Raw genomic sequence first — 21106 nt, 5'->3', positions numbered from 1 at the left:
GCTGCGATGCTAGAGATTCAATGGTGGACTGCAATCATTAAGTGTGGAGTAATGGAACTTGATAGGGATGTGAATGTCCTCCTGAAAAACACCCAGGACTTGTTCATGCAGTTAAGTCAAGCTATGGTTCAACTATGCCATTCAACTGCCCTTGTCCCAGTATCCAAGCAAGCTCTAGCGGCGAGTTGATTTATTGAATGAAGTGTTTGAAACGCCTCCCTTCAGCTTGTTGGTATAAGGTGGTTTCTGGTGTAGCATACAGCTAGTTGTTAGCATATTTGCACCATTCTAAGGCTTCCTCCAATCCATTAACTTAAAAACACTAAATTCTTTAAATATTCTACATGCTCATAAGTCCAAAAAAGTATTTATAATAGAAAAAATGTCCTTCAGAGGTAGTACATACAATGTACGCACACACACTCATACATCTCTCTTGTCCTGACAGCCCTCGACAGACAGACGACTCGCGAACACACAGCGCTTCTCTGGATGCGCCCCTCGTCACCATCAACACCTGAGCTTGGTTTGGACTCTGCACCCAATCCAAACACTTCCTGACAAACACTGCCGTCCGCTCTGAGCGGACACACCTGTCACCACAGAAAGACACAGATATCACCAAGGATACAGGCCTGTCTCCTCGCACCGGGACTCTTTTGAGTGGCGGACCGCTCGTCCCTAGGGGCCCTACAGCAGCTGATGAGAGAGGGCGAGACAAAGAAGGGTGTAGAAGAGGCAAGAGCAAGAACTGTGTGGAAGAGAAGTGCAAATCAGTGTTCAGTGGGGTTTTTTTTTTTCTTTACAGCTGACACATCTCATGTTTCCCCTCCATGCTGCAGAAGTGCTGCATGTTGGCTACAGCTGTAGTGACACAGGGATAGTTAGTGTGTCGTTTCTGTAGCAACACCTCCGCTAATTTTTATTAGTAAAAAAAACAATAAAATAAAACATGGCACTAATAGAGGCAGCACACTTCTTTGATGTGCTGTTATTATCATCTTTGTCATCCATATTCTGAATAATGTGGCTCTGTTTGAAAAACTGAAATCAATGCATCAGCATCTCTGCAAAGGACTGTGGCATAATGAGGTTTCCGTAGTTCACGTGCGAGTGTGCTCATGCAAACATTATGGCCATAATGACATGCAAACATGTTCAGATGTTTAATAAAAAACATTAAGAGCATTGCTACTAGCCTTTTTTCTTTTACCAACAGTCACTCGGTGGAATTGAGCAGGAAGCATTTTACAACATCATACATTATACAACTCAACCATCGAAACGCATATTAAAGTGGGTGGATAATAGATGAAGATATGGCTGGTACATGCATGGGAGAAACAGCCCAACAACATGGTGACAAATACAAAAGCAAAATCAGAGATAAATTAAAAGCTCAGCCATATGTGTGTGTGTGTGTGTGTGTAAGCACTTTCAAAGAGACTACCTGTGCCCTGCCGAAGGCATTTTTGTGCTGAAGGCACTTTGAGGCAGTATCAGGCTCTTCAATCGCTCCTTAATCCTAGTGGTGTGGAGTGCGGCTGCTTTGAAGTGAGTGTGTATGTGTTTGTGCACGTGTATGGGGTTGGTGCTTGTGTGTGTGTGTAAAAGAGAGTGGAAGTGGATCTAAAAGGCGAGGCATGCACTGCTTACCAGAACTTAATTAATAATCTGCAGGAGGAATGAGGTCAGACACACACACACACACACACAACCTTTACAAAGCGTTATCCCTTACCTTAACCATAACCAGTTAAAGGTTAACCCTAACCTTAACTTAACCGCAACTCAAATCTTAGCCCCAAACATAACCAGTTCCTTTAGAAATGAGGTGCAGCTTATGAGGTTTCAGACTACTGGTCCTGAGAAGGATAGTGATTATGCCAGAAAAGGCCCAAAAGAGGTGCACAACAGTTCGATCAATAGGTGTTTGGCAGGGAAATTCGCTCAAGGTGTGCAGTCCCATTGATTGGAATGAACCACTGTATAATTTGTGTGTCAAGATCGTGTTAGCTGCTGTTTTTCTGTTGCTGTCTGTTTCCCAGTGACATTATGAAGTAAAGCGTTTTACAGTCCTGGACAAGCTATGATCTCTATATGGCATCATCTCTGAGATATTTCCAATCATCTTACAAGAGCTATGACGGTTTTCAGAACTGTCTTGAAGGAGAACACAATTTAAAGTAGAAGTATTTCTATTACAAAAAAGGCCTACATCCACACATAGAAAGGTGACTGCCAGAGAACTATTAGATAATGGGCAGGGACAGTTTTCAGTTTGAAAATAAATCACACAGAATCGTCTTCTTCTTCTTCTTCATGGAGCTCATTTGTGTGGTTCTTTTTTTTTTTATTATTATTATCATTTTCCCCATTGCTTCACCAAAGTCTTCAGTTTTAGTGGCAGCAGTATTTGTAAGCGTTCAAAATGATTCTCTGTTCACCACGCATGTCTCTCATAACAATTTGAGTTCAATCTGCCAGGGAGGGAGCGCTGGGAGATGTTCTTTGCTAGTTTGTCTGTAATCATTGCTGTCTTGCTGTGCTCGCCTGTGTGTGTGTGTGTGTGTGTGTGTGTGTGTGTGTGTGTGTGTGTGTGAGAGATAGGTTGGTGCTGTAATGACAAGAGGCTTTATTTCCATTTCACAGTTTGCCATCACTGCCTGTCAGTAGTGATTCTCTTCATCCTGCTGCTCAGTGTCAGCGCTGCATCACATGGTACAGAAATAATGCATCACGGGCACACACAGACAGGCATACACAGATAAACATACATCAGATACACAGAAACACTCACACACACACACCATACCAAAATGAACCAGCCAGTCCTTGGTATTAGAAAACCAATTACACCCATTACCATCAATTTGAGTGGACTTAACACATCATGAGGTCTACAGAAATGTTACAGGCTTTAAGCATTCATGGATGAAGTTGCTTATAGAATCACAGATTGCTTTAAAATGAACAGGTGGGCTATGACACAATTTTAAGAATTCTTTTTTTCCTCTTTCGACACTGAACTGTGGTTGACCTGTGATGAAAACTAGTCTTCTTCCTGGCAGACCTCCCTTCGCATCTATTAAAGCCTCCCTAATTTGTTTGATCAGTAAGTCTGCCTGATGTTCAGATCAAGAACTTCAACCCAAAAACACAGCGCTCAATACCATGGTGTCCCACTTAAAAACTCCACTTCAAACCAAAGTGTGATCTGTAGCGTGCAACAAGATGGCAGCAGCCTGATGCCATGTTTTAATGCGATTGAGAAAGTGTGTCACTTCCCTCCCTCCTCTTGGATGACTTCAAAAAGTGAGCAAGGGAGCTGTGTGATGTTTTTTTGGGACAGCAGTTCCTTTACTGTGACTCTTTCACGTTCTGGGTGACTCTCTCTCTCTCTCTCGCTCTTTTTTCCCCCTTCGCTCTCTCCCTCACTCTGCCGCTGGGCCCGACGGCACAATGAGGAAACGTGGATCTCACATAAGTCTGGGCATGCGCACAACAGCACAATCTCTAGGCGCACATTAAAATCCTTTAATGTGTGCTTGTGCATCTGCTATGACGTTCACATTAGCACTAAAAACAAGACTCCAGCCTCACACACACAATTCGGTGAACACCCTCAACTTTACCTCTTTCTCTCCTTAAATCAGATTCTTCACTCTGCCTCCCCAATCTAATTGTCTCACAGTAAGTGTGTCAGTGAGGTGAATGCGAGTACCTCTTTGATCATCCCTCAGCCTGTGTTTCTTTCCTCCTCGTCTAATCCATGACTGACTCAATAATGTGATTTGGTGTATTGCCTAATGGCAGAGGACCAACCTAATAAGTCAGCAGTGACGGGGTGGGGGGTGGGTGGGCGGGGGGGCGAGAGAGAAGAACAAGACGTGACTATGACGACGACAACAATCTCGCACCACCATCTTCTGGCTGAGAGATAGAACAGTACACTCACTGTCTGAAAGCATCTAACTGGGTCGTGTGTAGAGATTGACATGGATGTTATGGATGACTCTATTATTCTAATAATTAGATTTCTCTGTAGCTTTGCTGGGACAGAACCTGCCCTTGTTGTTGCACTAACAGTTCAATTAAACACTGTTGATGTTCTCCTCAAATCTCTAAAAGCGCACACAGGTAAAGAGCTCCACAAAATGCCTCACGGCATCGCTGGGTAACTGTAACTTGTGTGTGAATTGAGCAAATCTGCTGTGCATGTTTTGCAGTAAATTATGCCTTGGGTGGTCCCATCACAAGTGCACAACCCAAAATATGGATGTGAATGCAACAAGACCCAGTCAGTCAAACCACATTTAAGCATGGTCGTAGACACATGTGTCCACACATGGAAAATAGTGTGAAAGTAGACCCATCTTCAGCCACATAAAAAGGACTGCCTAGTCAGCTCTGTGCACAGCACAACAAACAAAAAGTTATATACAGACGATTTTCTTGTGCCAAACAACTTCAATGAGGTTTTGAAGTCTGTAAGCTGATGTACCAAATAGCAGCTGCAGTCGTCTTCTCCAGCTGTATCACTGAAAACAAACAAGTTTTTCTTTTTTTTCCCCCTCCCTTTTCCCGAGCAACTCGTGACGGCGGTTTAAAAAAACACATCCTCATTTCTCACAGATAAAATCAAATGTGTGTAGGGAGACAGAGTTTGCTGAGAAACGATCACGAGAGACACGACACCGCCGATGAACTGCATATCCACTAAATGGAAACAAGACAAAGAGGAGAATATTGTGTTTCAAAATATGAACTGTACATAGGTCGGCATTGTCTGTTGCACATTCCCAGCGAGTTATTTTTACACAAACACTTTTAGTACTGGCAGGGAATTCAATGTCAGTTCAACGTCATAAAAATACATCAAGTCTTGAAGATGTAGCTCTTTTTTAATTCCTAAAGAAGCTGTTTGCAGCTTGTGATGCCAAATACCATTAGCATCAAGTGCACATTTGGAAGTCTCTGTCATATGAAAGGCCGTCACTGCTCCACTGTCACAACATGACTCGTGGAGACAAGTTCCAACTGCAGCTAGAGGACATAATTTCATACACCGACTTAAGCTGAGCCACCCAAACCTTAAGAGGAAAACCTCTCAAGTTTGTGAATGTGCACACTAGTTCCTTGAAGCAAAAAGAAGAAAGAAAAGACGACCTGCAAGACAGAGGCCTTCAAACCCGTGCTCTGCCTCGGCGTGTGTGTGTGTGTGTGTGTGTGTGTGTGTGTGTGAGAGAGAAAGAGAGAGAAAGAGTCAGCATCGTCAAGCTTTCATGTCTAAGGAGCCAAATAGCTGATTTCTCATTGGCTGATGTTTGCCTCCAGGTGGTTTTGTCACACTTGGTTAGTGTTTGATGAAATGTCCTGGCCCTTTGATCTGAAGTGAAAGTAGGCACATGCATAGACATGCACACACAAACGCACACATCCTATCTTAGCGAGGACACTCATTGACCCTTACTCTAACAACCTCAACATACGTGTCTAACTGAAACCCTTAAAGGTGTCAGAGGGTAGCACAGTTCAAAAATATCACTTTCCAAAATATGTCCTCACTCTCTAAGGTCTAATGGTCAAACTGGTCCTCGTGCATGCACATGGCTCCCTAGGGAATCGTGAGTGAGTGTGGGTCAGTCACACTTTTTTAAATATATGCATTCCATGCACAGTCACTGTGACATTTACACCAGCTACTTGCATTAAGCAAACATACAAAGTACATGGAAGTATGCACACACTCTCTCTGAGACACTTACACACACACACACAAACACACCAGTCCACACAAACATATCAGACTCAAATTTGCCAATCTAATCTCCTCCAGCAGTTCAAAGAGCGGCGCACTCTAGACGAAGAGTAAATATGAGTTTAAGTTTTCAGACGTTATTCAGAGCCCCTGATCTTTTGTTGCGCACAATCTCCAGCAGTGACAAGCGGCGCGAGGTGAAAAGGTCAAACACAAAGACCTTTTCTCTACTACGCAAACTTACATTTTCATGTCCTCTGTTTAATATGCCAGTGAGCATACAGATGTGTGTGTGTGTGTGCATATGTAGGCCTACGTGTGTTAAGAAACGGTGTTCCCACACTTCCTCAAAGCCGAGATTTCTGGTGAGGCAGACTCTTTATAAAAAAGCCCTAAGGTTCTGGGCTTTGCCACAACTTGAAGGCAGAGGGGAAGGACGAAGAGGGAAGACAGATGGACGGTGGGGGTGTGGAGGAGAATAGGAAAGTTCGATAAGGAGGTGGTGTGGTTGAGAGGCAGGATTCGTGCTAAACTGTGGCCCAGAGATGAGGCATCTTTATCAGGCACAGAGACAGCTTCCCAGGCACCTCAATAGTGTGCAGAGATTGCGAGGTTTGGGATTAATTGTGCGCATTCATTCTCATCCATGGGTGAACACACAAACTCACAAAGATACAAGCTGACTAAACCCCCCCCCCCTCCCACACACACGCCTTCTCCTCAGCCCACCTCCATCACTTCTCCTTCCGTTTGGTGAAGCTACAACGTATGGAACTATCTTAACATCCGATGTTATCTCCACTGCTATTCTGTTTCTCATTATTTCATTCCAACAGCTCCAAGTGTCTACTCCTAAAACAACCCCCCATCCTCTGTATCCCTCTCTATCTTTTCCTTAAACACATGTGTCTTTGATGAGAATCCATTCATGGGTTTAATGGATTTCTCTGGACTTTTTTTTTTTTTCCAGGATCTGGGAGATGTGTCGAGAGAAAAAAAAAAAAAAAGAGAAAGCTGGCCTGCCCAAGCTCTGCTTCCAAGAGCACAGTGGACTGCAGAGGACAGCATTTTTGTCTGCATCAAAAGAATGTGAAATTTTCAGCTTACAAAACAGGGTGAACAAGTCAATATGGATCTGAGGCCTGGCTGACTTCAATCCCATGTGGACGAAAAAAAAGGGAGTGCAAGTTTTCCTGCCCCCCTCCGAAGTAAAACTTGGAGATAGATTTGAAAGAGGGGGAAAAGGGGGCGAAGTGAGATATTCAACCTTTGGTGAGTTTTTTTTCTTTAAGCTTTCATTTTCAGCTGACAGAGAGGACAGAGAAAGCATTTATCTCTTTTATGAAAAAGTGAAACTTGCACATTACTGATAGTGTTATCGGTCTAAGTTCAATATTCATCCCCACAGCTTTAAATCAACTCAAAATTCCCCAACAACTATAAATCATTTTTTTCCACCATGTTCTAAAAGCAAGCCGTGAAAGCATTTAAAGAGTGACAAAAATATAAAACAACTTTTAGTACAAAATAACCTTCACATCCAAAAAAGAGGACATATAGGAATTATGATTAACGACTTGAAATTAAGACTATGCTCTAATAAGTTCTCTCATTTCCTTGGATCTCTCTCCTCTCAGTACCCGTGGTTCTGTGAACCATGTGGAGCTAAAATGGCTGCCTGGGTGCATCGGAGGTCCCTGCATTCCGGGGCTAATGCTGCGCAGGTGGAGTGAGATGGTGTCTAATGAAAAATGCTCTCTTTGATGGGCCCTGCTGAGGGATTAGGTTCTGATCAACACCATCCTAGGTCAGCTTCCTGCAAGACCAGCACAAGATTATGGATGATTTCCAAAATGTGCAAGAGCAATAAAGAAAACAAAAAAAGAAAGCGATGAAAGCAAGACGCTCTAATTGAAGTTCTTCCTGGTTTGCAAAAAGCAAAGCTTGTGAACATTTAAAACATCCTATTAATGAAGGAGATTCAACCAACAGACTAATAGAAAGTACTTCAAAAAGTAAAGTGTGGAAAAGCCTTATAACCCTAAGACTGCAGATGTTGCTGGTTCATTCAAGTTAGCAGCAAGTGAAAAAATATGAACATTGTCACATCTTCCCTCAAACTTGACCCTTTTTCCCTCCATAAGCTGATACCTGTCATCTCTGTCATGTGAAAGGCCTTCACTGCTACAGCGGATACAAGTTCCAACTCCCAGCTAGAGGACAACGTGCACGACAGAGGCCATCAACCTCTGTGCTGTCATCTATTGCCTGCCCTTCACCCACCTTTTCCTGGGCAGCGTCCTTCGCCTGCTGGTTGCTTCTCTCAAGGTCACTGCGCATGCGCTCCATGTCAGACCGGAGGCGGTCCAGGGTCGCCTCCTTGTCCAGGAAAGCCCTTTGCTTTTCCTCTTCCCGAAGCGCTGCCTGCTCTGCAAGCTGTTTCTGATGATGGGCCTGGGTCCTCTTGAGTTCATCGTGCAGACTTAACAGCTGAGCTTCGAGATCGTGTACAGTCTGGAAAAAGGCAAAGACAGAGATGTAGAGTGGATTTAGGTATGTGATATAAACTAAAGCCCAGCAGTTACCACTTGGCTCTGAAAAATAGAAACTCTTAGTCAAGCTATGATGACTTCCTGTTCATAGTCCATAATGTAAATGCCGTCAGTAGTGTAGCTCATAGGTTGAGACAAATTCTGAAACTGACAAATAAGTGACAGACAGAATGTTCTATATTATACTTTTACGTTTTCATATTCATTTGAAGATAGATTTGAAAGTACCTAAAACCACCTAACTGTAGTTTTGAATTGTCACAGGTCAGTCATAGGAACATAGGTCTAAAATACAGTTATTAACTTTCATTTCAGATAATACCTATTTATACCTATTAATACCTATAGTTTATTTTTTTTGGTTTGTTGTTGTAGGCCATTGCAGCGTAACCTCCCCTATTTTTGCTATCTTGGCCTCTTTTTAAAGGGTTCTGCCTTGAAACAAGCCCTTTAATGGTGCGGCCAGTGAAAGTCAACAAAGCAAAACAGAACAAGAATGCTGAGAAGTACGACTCTACTGTGTCCGTTGAAACACCACGTGTGTAATGAAGTTACGCCTCAAGACAGTAGAAAATGTGAAGTGAGGGATACGCTTAGGCTCACACAGCAATTATATAAAACCCATTCCAATATCAAAAGAAAGAAAAACTAGCACAGATACAACGGCGTCATTGCAGGAAATGTCTTCATCCAATCCAATCCTTTTTTTTTTTTTTTTCTTAAATAAAGCTTTATTCAAACTACATTACAATGTATACAATCACAATTCCAGCGTGGGGGAAATTCTTCCTCTGCATTTCACTTATCCTGTACTAGGAACCATCCAAGAACTAGGAGCAGTTGGAAGCCACTGAGCAGCGCCTGGGGACCAACTCCAGATTGAACGTCAGTGCCTTGGTCAGGGGCGCTGACAGGAGCATTACCCTAACACGTGTTTTAATGTTAGGAGGAAACCGGAGTACCCAGAGAAAACCCACACGCTAACCACTGTTCCACCGTGCAACGCAGTGGACGTGCCCACAATCCTTTGCATGTGCATGTTTTGCAGGGCTTTTTCAAAAATGGTAGCAACCCCATTAAAATATGTTCCGTGTCCACCGTGAATTTACCAGTTTATTCTATTGCTTTTATTTATCACTAGTTAGCATAAGGAGAATGAAAGTGATTCTACCATCTTGATATTTCAAGAGCAATGACATATTGACAAACTCCCCCCCCCACTTGATTTTGAGAAGCACTTATAGATCTCCGGACGGTCACGTGACTCAGTTTGCTTACAGCACTATGTTGGCTGGAAAAGCTCCAGAAAGATGAATGGCACCAGTGCTGGTTTCAAGCGTTTAGAGTCCAATGCACACTTTCAATCCACAGAAATCAAGCAAAAAGAAATAAATAAATAAAAATCTCAGAACCCGACAGACTATATCTTACAATACCAATATTCCAGGCCTGCAGCATCACATCCTCAACTTTCTGATAAACTTCCCCCTCACTCTACTCCAGAGGACACATCACAATAAAAGCAAAAACCTAAAATAAACAAGATATTTACGTTAAATGCGTTGGAGTCTGTAACAACGCTGAAGTTGGCATACAGATTCACAGCTTCCTGGTCAGCTTTACATACAACATACAATAAAACAATCATTATGACTCTATAAGCGGAACCCGTTGTCTGTGGCCATGATCTTTGGTGATCCAGCAATAAGTCTGTCTCTGTCTCTTTCATCATCCTGGTGCAAGACATCTATCCAACACCCTCACTTTCTAAGAACAGCTGGTACAGTTACGACTTGCCTGACATTGCCAGGTATATATGCTGCCGAGTATATCCGTCTAATGGCGCCATTCTCCGGCAAAATGGCGTTACCTTGCTTGCGTGACGGCAGCCATCAGAGCGACTGACTTAGATTCATTTTAGTCTTGTTAAGTGAGTATAAACATGTCTCTAGAGTTTGACAGAGCTGCACCGACGTGCTGGTGTTGTTTGCAAAGGAAATGAGGAGAGGGATTAAAAACTGAAAGGATTTTTTTGTGGAAATGTCAAAAAAAAAAGAAAAAAGTAAGAGAACGTGAAGAAATGTGTGACAAATAGTGTATGGCTTCAAAAGGACATAGAATGCCCAGCAACATGACTCAGCTAAGGATTGCTGCTGCTGCTGATTTGGTTTAATTTAAATCAATTAAAGAAAATACACTGTATTGTCCACACAGCTGACATGATTACTGCAGCCCTGCCTCACACTCACGCACTCAATGAAGCGTGTGTTATATTTTGGGTTCATAACTCATATCGTACACATACATCTTTTTCTTGGGCAAAATCTGATCCAGTGACTTTGAACACTATCACACTAGTATGACATGACTATTCGAATGAGAAAACACAGCGTAATGAAGTGTAGGTGGAGCGAAGACTCACGATACAGTTACTGTGTTTAATTCCACAAAACCATTGCATGTATGCTGCAGCGATTGCACATCCTCGTTCCTCTCCCCGCTTGACGTTCTTTCTTACTTTTGTTTGCGCTGTAAGCTCTGCCTCCTGCCCACCAACCCCCTCCCCTCTGCTCAAACGCCTGGGCATCCAAGGACAGCGCCATGCTAAGGCAATAAGACAGAAAGTGTCTAAAGTCTTTTTTTCGCGGGCACTGGGGAGAATTAAAGCGACTTCAAAGGAGCGTCACAAAAAAACAGGCAGCTGCTGTGGCTCTGCGTTACTGTATACTCCCTCCTGCACTGGCACGCAGACATCCACATATACACAGACAAGCATCCACACATTGTCTTGCTGTCATATACTGTACATATGACGGCATGCAGCACATACGGAGAAAATGAAGTAAAAAAAACAAACAAACAAACAAACAAACACAATGCAGTCCTCTCTCTCTCTGCGTACCGCTCCCCTGTCTCCCCAACATTTCCAGCCTTTCCTCTCTGCCATTGCCTTCAAGGGCAGGCAGCTATCAGATCTGAGACCACAGATGCTTTAATGTATAATTCTCTTTAACAAATGTGGATGATCTCTCTTCCCCACAAAAAAAAGCTTTTAATAAATGAGAGTATAACCTTCCAGAACAGAGGCATTGGCGTGCAACGGGGCATCTTTCTTTTTTGGATGTGAGTGAGTGCAGGCTCTTCAAACAGGCTACATTTAGCATGCTGATGTGAGGCTTTGTGCAGCAGCAGCAGCAGCAGCTCTCGATGACAATAGGAGAGTGTCAAAGGAAGTATACTGGGTCACACTATGTCAGTGAAGAAGACAAAAGACTGGCAGAAAGACAGAAAAGAGAAAAAGACAGGGGGACTCTGGCTAAAAGATGATGCATGTTTCGTAAGTGAAAATACAAAAAACTGTATGACAACTCTCCCTTCATAGTCCATGGTGTTTCTGAGACAACAACAACAGCCCATCTACCACTCCTTTTGACTTTTCTGTCAACTGCAAGCTTTCATAATTGACGGACCTTAATTAAATTTTGTTTTGACAGCATATTTACACAAGCAACTTCAAAAGAGTCTTGGCTCCAGAGGTAACTTCTCGTCTCTTATTAGCTTGATGGATCAAAAAAGTAGGTGTCGTGGTGTGACTAAATCAATGCAATAAAAAACAAAACTTCACACAGTAAAAATTCATTTTGTGTTGTAATATCAAATAAAGATGACAATCTTTAAATGAGATTCCCACAGTGGATGGTGACTTGGCAAACACGGGTGTAATTTATAACAGCTCTATTCAGTTTATGAATGCCAATGCCATTATCCAGCCTGTGCGTGTGTTCTGGCTCACAGACACACCTAAATGGAATAGAGCCATAATCATATCATATAAGTTACACCTGTGCTCTTCCACAAAGGATGTTAGCATAGGATCAGGCCAACTGATACCATCTGCCTTCAGTCTTTACTGAGAGAGACATTAGTCTGTTCATCTAACTCAAAGCTAAGTCTTACTAAAACTTTCTACACCTCCCATTACCACAACCAGCATCCTCCTAGATCAGGGGTGTCCAAACCTTTTTCTTAACGAGGGCCATATTTGATAATGTGAAAATTTCCTTTTTTTGAACAGTAACATTTACATACAAATGCACTGTTTTATTAAAGGAATATTTCACCAATTTGCATTTAGCTTTATATTACTAGAATAGGGGTAGTATTTTTAAAGACACAGCTCTTTTTCCCCTGAGTTGAGAAATATCTTCATTCTTCTCTGTGTTACGTGCCCACCAGTGACACTTCGTCTTGTTAGCGTAACTGTTAGCAAAGATGGCGGACGCTGTTTACATTCTTGGAAAGAGGTCCCGTCTAAAAAGTGCTGAACCAGGGTTGCAGTTTCAAGCCTCGGACCAAGTGTCACTGGTGGACACGTAACAAAGAAAAGAAAGAAGATATTTCTCAACTCAGGGGAAACTGAGGTTGGGAAGCAAAAGTTTTCAAAAATACTACCCTTATTCTAGTAATATAAAGCTAGTATTAGTAGTAAGTATTCCTTTAAATTCTTTTTAATTCTCATTGACACAATTAATACTTTCTTTCCACATCTGGAGTCAAATAGCAATAATATGAAATGAGTGCATAGAAATGTCACAGGAGGGTTTCAAACTAGCAGCACAACATCTCACCGAGGGCCGTAGTTTGGACACCCCTGTCATAGATGCGTAACTAGACAGTTTATCTGACATACACTTGCTGTCAAGAAAGCAAAACTTACCAATAGTGGTTTCCCCCATCTACTTTATGTATATATGAATGTTGAGAAGGCGGAATAAGCAGTCCTGCAGGATCAATGGATGTTGTGTTGTAACTGGCATATACTATCCAATCAAATAACCTGACAGTTTTCTACTAGAAACAATGATAACTGGTCTTAATTCAAAATATATACAACGCTGTGCGAGACCTGACAAAACAAGGTGGATCAAATGTTTCACTGTTGTCAACCAGATAAAAATCCACTTGGCTGAAACCCATTACGTGATGTATACACATACCAAAATGGCTTCATTTAAAGAAAGTACGCTTTTACACACAATCCCATCACACAGCCTTAGTACTCACTCACAAGTAATAATGAGCTGAGTTCTAACATGAGTTCTCAGATGTATATGAGAAGATAATGTAAAGCTCTACAGTGACACACCAGCTCAGCAGGATATTCATCCACTACAGGAGATCCCCGAGTAATAAGACAAGACTGACTCGACAATGAAAGACCTCAGGGACCAATCGTCTGGTAAATGACAAGACACACAAGCACAGAGACAATCAGTGTCCACACACTGCACTGGCTGTTTGCCTTGTTCTCTTCATCACATATCCTCTCCGCTTTGACTTTATTCTGTCATAACCCTCTTCATGACTCATCTTAATCAAATACTCAGGACTGAGATTCTTTGAAAAAAAGAAAAAAACAAAAAAAAAGGCACTGACAGCATCATTACTTAGTCCATCACGGGCCGGACAAAAAGACCTCACAAGAATCACCTGCTGTCCCATGTTGTTTGAAGTCCAGATGGTGTGTGTGTGTGTGTGTGTGTTCTTATATAAAGAAGGAAAAAGACATAATTATTCTGGAGAATCACACCCATAATAGTTTTTGGTTTGGATTAAAACAAACACATTCTGTTGTTTGTTTGCATCAAAGGCTTCAAATTGAAACTAATGTTTAACAACTGAAAAAGCTTACAGACACAAAGTGGAGAAGAACATGTCAGAGGGGATTCATTTTGTGGAGAATATTAAATTGTAGTTATTGTTTTCCTTTAATATATTATAGTGTGAACTGTTCAATGGTGTATGCATGTGCACGCAGGAGGACACCTTTTTAGAATGAGGAAAAACAATGAAAGCCACGACACTATAATTTGAGTGTGTAATAAGGTACGGTGGTTTTGGTTTCCTAAATCCAAAACAGTACATGAAACTCCTTCATCCTCTGGTGGGCATTGATCAGCTAACAGAACAACATGGCACTCGCTACAGGCAAACACGTTTCATCAGCAACATTTATTTCATCATCCTCAGCTGCCAACTGAAAGCTTCCTTTCACGGTTTTTATAAACGGATTAAAAAAAAAATACTTTATTCCCTTAAAGGGAACAGCACGCAAGGTCTTAAAATCAGCTGCTTAATTTAGTTCAACGGGAATTTCGCAAACATGTAACGTCTCTATCAGTAAAGGGAAGATGATTAAAACATCTGAATTTTAATCATGCTGAGACAAGCCCCATATACGTGACAGTTGGGCTGCATAGCCTTTACAATGTGTCGCGCCTACGCAGTGGGTAAAGTCAGAGTTCCTTGGATAACAAACTTGAGTGGGATCAGGACAATGTGTCCCTGTGTACATAATCTTCCCTTCGGTCGCTGCGACGACTCAAATGGCTCTCCTCCTCAAACACAAGGCAAGAGTCAGGAATGCTATTTATTTCTGTCCCGCCACATCAAGGGGATGAGCGGGTATTACTCATCCTGAGAGTGTGTGACTGACATTTGCTGTTCTTTTAGCCAACTGTCCTTCCACTGATTCCAGGAAGAGAAATAATGAGGTCTGGGTTCAATCTTCACAGGAAACATTTGGGTTGCACATTACCGACATGTCACTTGATGATAATATCATTGTCTGGTGAGATTAGGTTGTTTAATGGGCTGGAGAAAATCCAAGGACAGCCAGGAGCACAGGAAACAATGCAGGAAAGAAGCTGCAGCATGTGCTGGAAAGCACAGTATTCTGTATGGATGATCATAATCAGTTTATATTTTCACCAAGAGGATGCCAGTGAAGGGCAACATGTAGTATCGGTGTGACAGATCAAGACTTCTCAAGGGGTAAACAACCTTGGTAAAGCATAAGTGTTTAACAGTAAGTGGATCTGCTCAATATATAAAAAAAATTCTCATCTTTAATACATTGCTGCTGCTGCTGGTGGTGGTGGTGTGTCAGCTTCTTGTCATTTTAACAGCACATCCATGGAGCAGTGCTCACACAGGAAGCCTACACCAACTCACATCCCCTGCAGTTCCACAAACCCCACCGTCTTTCCGAGGCTTGACTGAAAATCTGATTTCTGTCACTTTAATATGTGACATTAGTCAGCCGTGTGATCGCTACTTAAAATGCTGCACAAGTAAACAGGAGTTGAGAATATGAGATGAGGGCCTCGAAGGTTTGTTTCCTTTCACATCCAGAGATCACGAGATTTGTCACAAACACACATCACTTTGACACGACTTGGACAGCATGTTTTCAGCAAAAACAAAATGTCTCATTGTGACAGCATCTGCAGAAAACTACTAGCTGGTGACATCGGTGGGGCCATAAATATTTCCCCAAAAATATAAAAAAAAAATGGAATGGAACCACTATTTAGTAGTATGGTGGTTTAAAAGAGCAAATAAGAAGCAGTGGCCATTAGTGGGAACATCCAAACAGTACCACAGTTGTAAAGGGAATATAAAGGGGGGGGAGAAAAGTTCAAATACTGCAGCAGATGCCTTATTTTTATTTGTGGTGAATATAAATGATCTCTTAACTCCTAAATCTTAACTGTGCAGAGTAATGACACAAATAAAATGTAAAATAGTTTACGTTAAGTTTCTTCCGCGACTCTGTGCACGGCGAATACGCGCGTCTGTCTGCTTGAATCTCTATCCAAAGCTAATGATGAACATAATGTCAATTTAAATCAAAAGCTTGATGAGCCCAATACGTCCCCAGTCGGAGGCTGATTAGGCAAATGGTTTCCCACAGAGCTCCAAGCTAGCCCCGGCTGCAGGGAGGCGAGGACTGAGCCAGGGGTATGAGACGAAGACCTGCTGCTGGTACAGCTAAATGGAAACAGGACGACTTCTCATTGTCAGAGATGTCCATTAATACAGACGCAAATGTCACGCAGTCTTTGTGGCAGTCCGAGTCATAACAAGGGAATAACCCTCCATTTTCCAGATGGGAGATAGATACCTGTGGTGAGAGGGGAACGCCAAGCGGTTCGGTGGAAGCACAGGGCGCTGGTCCGCAACCATACGGCGGAAAAATAAAAGAATTTCAACCCAGTGTTTTGAAATAAACTGTGGTCAACGCAACAAATTTATCTCTATCCGACTGCCTGTAGTTCTTACATTTGAATTGTATTAGTCACATCACGAAACACGACTAAAATAAGTCATAATAATTAAAAAAAAAACATTATTATGTTCTTCAAAGTTGTTTCACTGCACACGTTTTTTTTTTTTAACTTTCTCTCACGCACCCTACTTCTTTTCAAAAAAAAAAAAAATGTTCTTCTAATATCAAGATTTTTAACTTCATATAATAAAGCCTTTAAAAAGTGTCTTGACACCATGTTGGAAACAGCAAAACGCAAAATAGTTTGTCCCCGGGAAAGCGGTGGACAAACGTCCGCATGTGTGCGCGAACATGGAACAGTGGAGACCCCCTACCTGAGCGTTGTGCTTCCTCCACTCTTGGGTGTGCTGTTGGTGCTGTTGCAGTGTGGCCCTGGCCTGCCTCTCCACGCTCTCCACCTCCCGCTGTTGCTCCTGGACCAGGCTGTCCTTTTCCGCGATGTGCTGTTGCTGTAGCCGCGTCCTTTCTTGCTCGTGCTGCATGCGCTGCTCAGCCATCTGATTGGACAAGCAGGCAAGGAGAGACTTCATCAGCCAACACACACTCAGAGCAACCCTGTCGTCATGACAACTTGTCCATCCATCCTTTCTTCATCCAAATCCCCCTATCCCTGTCCTCCAACCAGAACACCATTGTGCCCAAACAGTTTGGTGAAATCGGTAAGGAGGTAGGAAAAAAAAAAACAACAACAACAAAACGAAAAGTTTCTCCGCTTCTTTGCTTTGTCAGAGGAAAACGCGACGTGATGCGTTTACGTCTGGCTCACTCCCCGGACCCCCCCCCCACCTCTCCTGCCAGTTGTACGAACTGGTCCTCAATGTCCCACTCCTCTCTCTTTTAAAATCTGTCCCCCTCGCCCTGTTCTGCAATCGGCATATAAAAGAGCAGCTAGTTTGGGCTGTGCATGCAAGCTGGCAGGGGTTAGCCATCTGGCTGCAGTAAGTACCCAATGCCCCATGCTATGCGCCTGACAGCAGCGAAAATCGGCTTAGGCAATGACAATGATGATCATTTTGAATCAAACTAAAATAAAAATAACATTGGGGAGATAAATGAGGACAGCATAAATTTTGAATTGTGCCCAAAGAACGAATACACGGCTGTTATCAGAGGGATTTATGAAGTTAATGAAGGTTATCTTAAATCAGAATATAGGAAGCACCCATGTGCACCAATCAACAGGAATACTTAGTTAAAGTATAAACGTTCAGATTCGCGGGAGTTGCAGCCAACTACCTACAATACAGTAAGGGGAAATAAAACACTTCTAATGGGATGCAAAGCTCCAATTTTTCAGGGCTTAATCATCCTGTCATCTGAAGCAAGTCCCAGTGTTGCTGTGAGCGGAGTCACCTGCTGAGAGGTGAGCATTGGCAGCAGAACTCCCAGCCCCAAGCCTTTCCCAGGCTCTGTTCCATTCCCACTCCCCCATGGCGGGAGGACCAGTGACCCCCACACCATCCCGCCGTGCAGTCCCAGCCGGAGCCTTGAAAGGACAGCAGGAGCCTGGGGCCCATTTGCCTCCCCGCTTTGAAGCTAATCCCCAGCACATTGTGCTTGACGGCACCCTACCTGGCCTGCCAGAAAGGTGGAGATCCACAGCCCAGTGCCTGAGCTATCCATGGCCCTATCTTCGGATGTTGCATGCTATTCAAAGCAGGTGATGAATGAGGGCCTATCTACAGGAAGCCGGATTCTGTCCTCGGCAATGAGACGAAGGCCACAATGGACACTTTATTTTGGCAGCCAAGAATTTACCCTTAAGCTTTTGGGAACGTTTTGCAAAATGTCCTGTAAAACGGCCGGCTGGAGGATTTATAGCTGGATAAATATGTATTTTATCCCCATGGATGGCACCCATATACAAAAACACACATCTATAACCTCACCATCAAGATACCAGAACATAACACGACACCACAATGCTCCGTTTGACAAATACTATGCAGAAAGTGGGCAACATCCTCCACATGACACCGTGCATTTGTCAACAGCACCTTTTACAAACCGACAAACATGGATTGCCTTCATTCTCCATTCAAGGACGTAACAGATACAAATCGAATCCACAGCCAGAAATCGTTGCATTCACACAAGTCAAAGCTGACAGACTGATCAGCAAGCAATTGCTTTGAAGACTCCCCCAGCAGGATAGCAGGACATGTGGATAGAGAAACTGTGGGATGGCATCCTGGTTGACAGCTCGCTCCTGTTTAGAGTCTTAGGCCAGAGGGATTCTGGAGGAAAGAAGGGATCTGAGGTGAAATGAGGCTAAAGAAATTGACTGGATAGATCCATTGTGAGGAAAAACAGCACAAGGAAAATGCGCAAAAAAAGGCGATGACAGTAAGCAGACACAGCGAGGAGCCTGGTTGTGACATCACGCAGCGCGAGCATGCAGTGGAGGATGCTGGGTGCTGCGGTTCTTAAAGGGACCGACATGGCGCTTATGAGGGAAGACTGAGTTGGTTATAGCACAGCTTGGTGCCACAGATACAGAGTGGGTCTGGTGTCAGCCTCGGCCAACGTGGTTGTGTGTGTGCATTGAGACAGGACAGTGAGGTAAAGGGCTTCTTTCAGCCTCAGTTTGAGGGTATAGAGGGGAGTAGGACAGAAGGTCTGTCTGCTCTCAGCAGGGGAGGCTGGGGTATTTTTTTTTTTTTTTTTTTTGTCGTAGGGGCCCTTTCTTCCTCATTTGAGGGTTTGAATTAAAGATGGCCACTGAGTGGCACTGAGTATGCATATGTGTGTGTGCATTTTCCTGAATGTCTCTTCCCCCCCAATTCCTTTATTATCTCAGTCTAACATCTGAAGAATGAGGCTGTCTCAAGGTCAAGACTCCACACCAGCCATTTGACCTCATTACGCCACTGCAACGTCAAGAAGCGGAGCACGGTCGCGTCATCTCAAACAACTCCTTCATACATGGCTCCATTTTAAAGTGTCATTGAAGCTGCCCTTGAGGGGATGCTCTTTTGTGAGCATCTGAAATGAACAAACTTGACCACTGCAATCTTGTGACATCAGTCTATCTGCAGTGGAGGCATTATCCACACACGCATGCAGGCGTGGAAGAACGGGGCCCACACAGAGGACTTGTGATCATGCTTAAGCGTTACTCAGAATCCACAGTTCTCCCACTTTCTTACGAACACTCACACATATCAACGTGCACCCTGTGAGACACATTTATTCTCTTTGTGTATAGTTCTGTGGAAGTGATGTCACCAGAGCTCATATCAGCATCATTACAAAGAAAGGCTCCTTGCCTTTATGTTTTTATCTTGATGACAAAAGCTTCCTGATGTGCTGCTAACCCTGTGTAGTTGTTTTCAACTGTCAACCGCACCCCCCCCCCACTCTGCATGGCAGTACATTATAATTGTCACTTGCATGTTCTTTGTACATATAATAAAAACAGTTGATGATTTCTCAGAACAATATAAGCCATTGAAGCGTATAGCTGCCAAAGCATCACAATATACAGTAACATGGCAAGTTAAAATTTTAGTTTAAAATATTTTTTTTGATGAACAGCAACAATAAAAAAATGGCAGTCTTAAACAGTTTTGCTTGGAAATATAATTCCCATATTGTTATAACCTATAACTTTTATCTGTATGACGAACAGATTCTTTTAGGTTCTCTTTGTGTTTTAGGTTGGGGCTGCTGTCACTAAGCATAGTCGATGATATTCTAATATTGTGTATGATATTAAGCCAGGAAAAAAGGCTTATCCGGATGCTCCCAGGAGGATGGTTACTCTAAATATGATTTTGTGTCCCTGAAATTGTCCAGTGGGGCTCTAAGCGAGAATGCTAATGTTAAAAAAGCTTTTCCGGATTTTTTTAAAACTTCTCTTGCTGGCTCCCTGGTCAAATCTTGAGTGTAAACACAGATGAAATTCTTTTCTGTCACCGATTGCCTGGATGCTACGGACATTCTGCAATCATCATTTATGTCTGAAAAAAAGAACTTAAGCGACCCTCCTCTGCCTTCACGAGTCGTCTCTTATTTCACAGCACACTTCTGCATTTGTGGATTCAATTGAATTATTACACCAAACATCCAAATTGAGGTAATTTTTCCTATGTATGTCATAATTACGAACACAGCATTTGATATGAGGAGCAAATCAGTAACAGAGAACACATCCTCCAGTTTTTCTTAGCAATAACACTGGCCTTTTATCCTCCACTTACAACAACCTAAGGCAAATTACATGCAGATTAAATTCCCTCTGGCCTGGAAGTGAGTGCTAATATGCTTGTTAACAGACAGGCCGTTGAAGTGCTAGTTTGCCCGCTTAGAAATCAGCACGGTTACGGATACAGTAATCAGTAAGAGGGGATGACAAATCCGACAGTCCAGCACACTCCAAGACTTATGTCGTGCCTTATGATCATTATCATTTGGACAAGGGGAGATGCTATTTTTTTAAATGCTGTTTTTTTTAAATAATTCAAAAGCAGACTTGAATCATTTATGAATCACTAAATACTTAATCGCAAACAAGGTATATAGGAATGTATATATCTTTTCAGTGCAGATCTTTATTTTGTACCTTATGTACAACTAAAATAAAAATCTGCACTTACATTACAACATCGCAACACTCTTTAAATCCATAAATTACTCAGGGTAAAAGACCATTTTATTTTG

The 21106-nt window shown here is 42.6% G+C and overlaps 1 protein-coding gene across 2 annotated transcripts in view; it reads right to left on the bottom strand.

The window, feature by feature from the left end:
- Positions 1-21106, bottom strand: part of LOC131475427 (axin-2-like) — a 120483-nt gene that overhangs the window by 57048 nt on the left and 42329 nt on the right. For both annotated transcript variants that reach the window (XM_058653547.1, XM_058653546.1), the window contains exons 20-21: positions 16759-16941; positions 8045-8275 (exon numbers count right to left, since the gene is read on the bottom strand). In XM_058653547.1, the coding sequence (XP_058509530.1) occupies positions 8045-8275; positions 16759-16941 (414 nt within the window). The remainder of the gene's footprint in view (positions 1-8044; positions 8276-16758; positions 16942-21106) is intronic.

This window comes from Solea solea, chromosome 16, assembly GCF_958295425.1.
Source record: "Solea solea chromosome 16, fSolSol10.1, whole genome shotgun sequence".
Lineage (NCBI taxonomy): Eukaryota > Metazoa > Chordata > Actinopteri > Pleuronectiformes > Soleidae > Solea > Solea solea.
The sequence above is the reverse complement of the archived record's forward strand: the minus strand, read 5'-3'. Positions and strand labels throughout refer to the sequence as shown.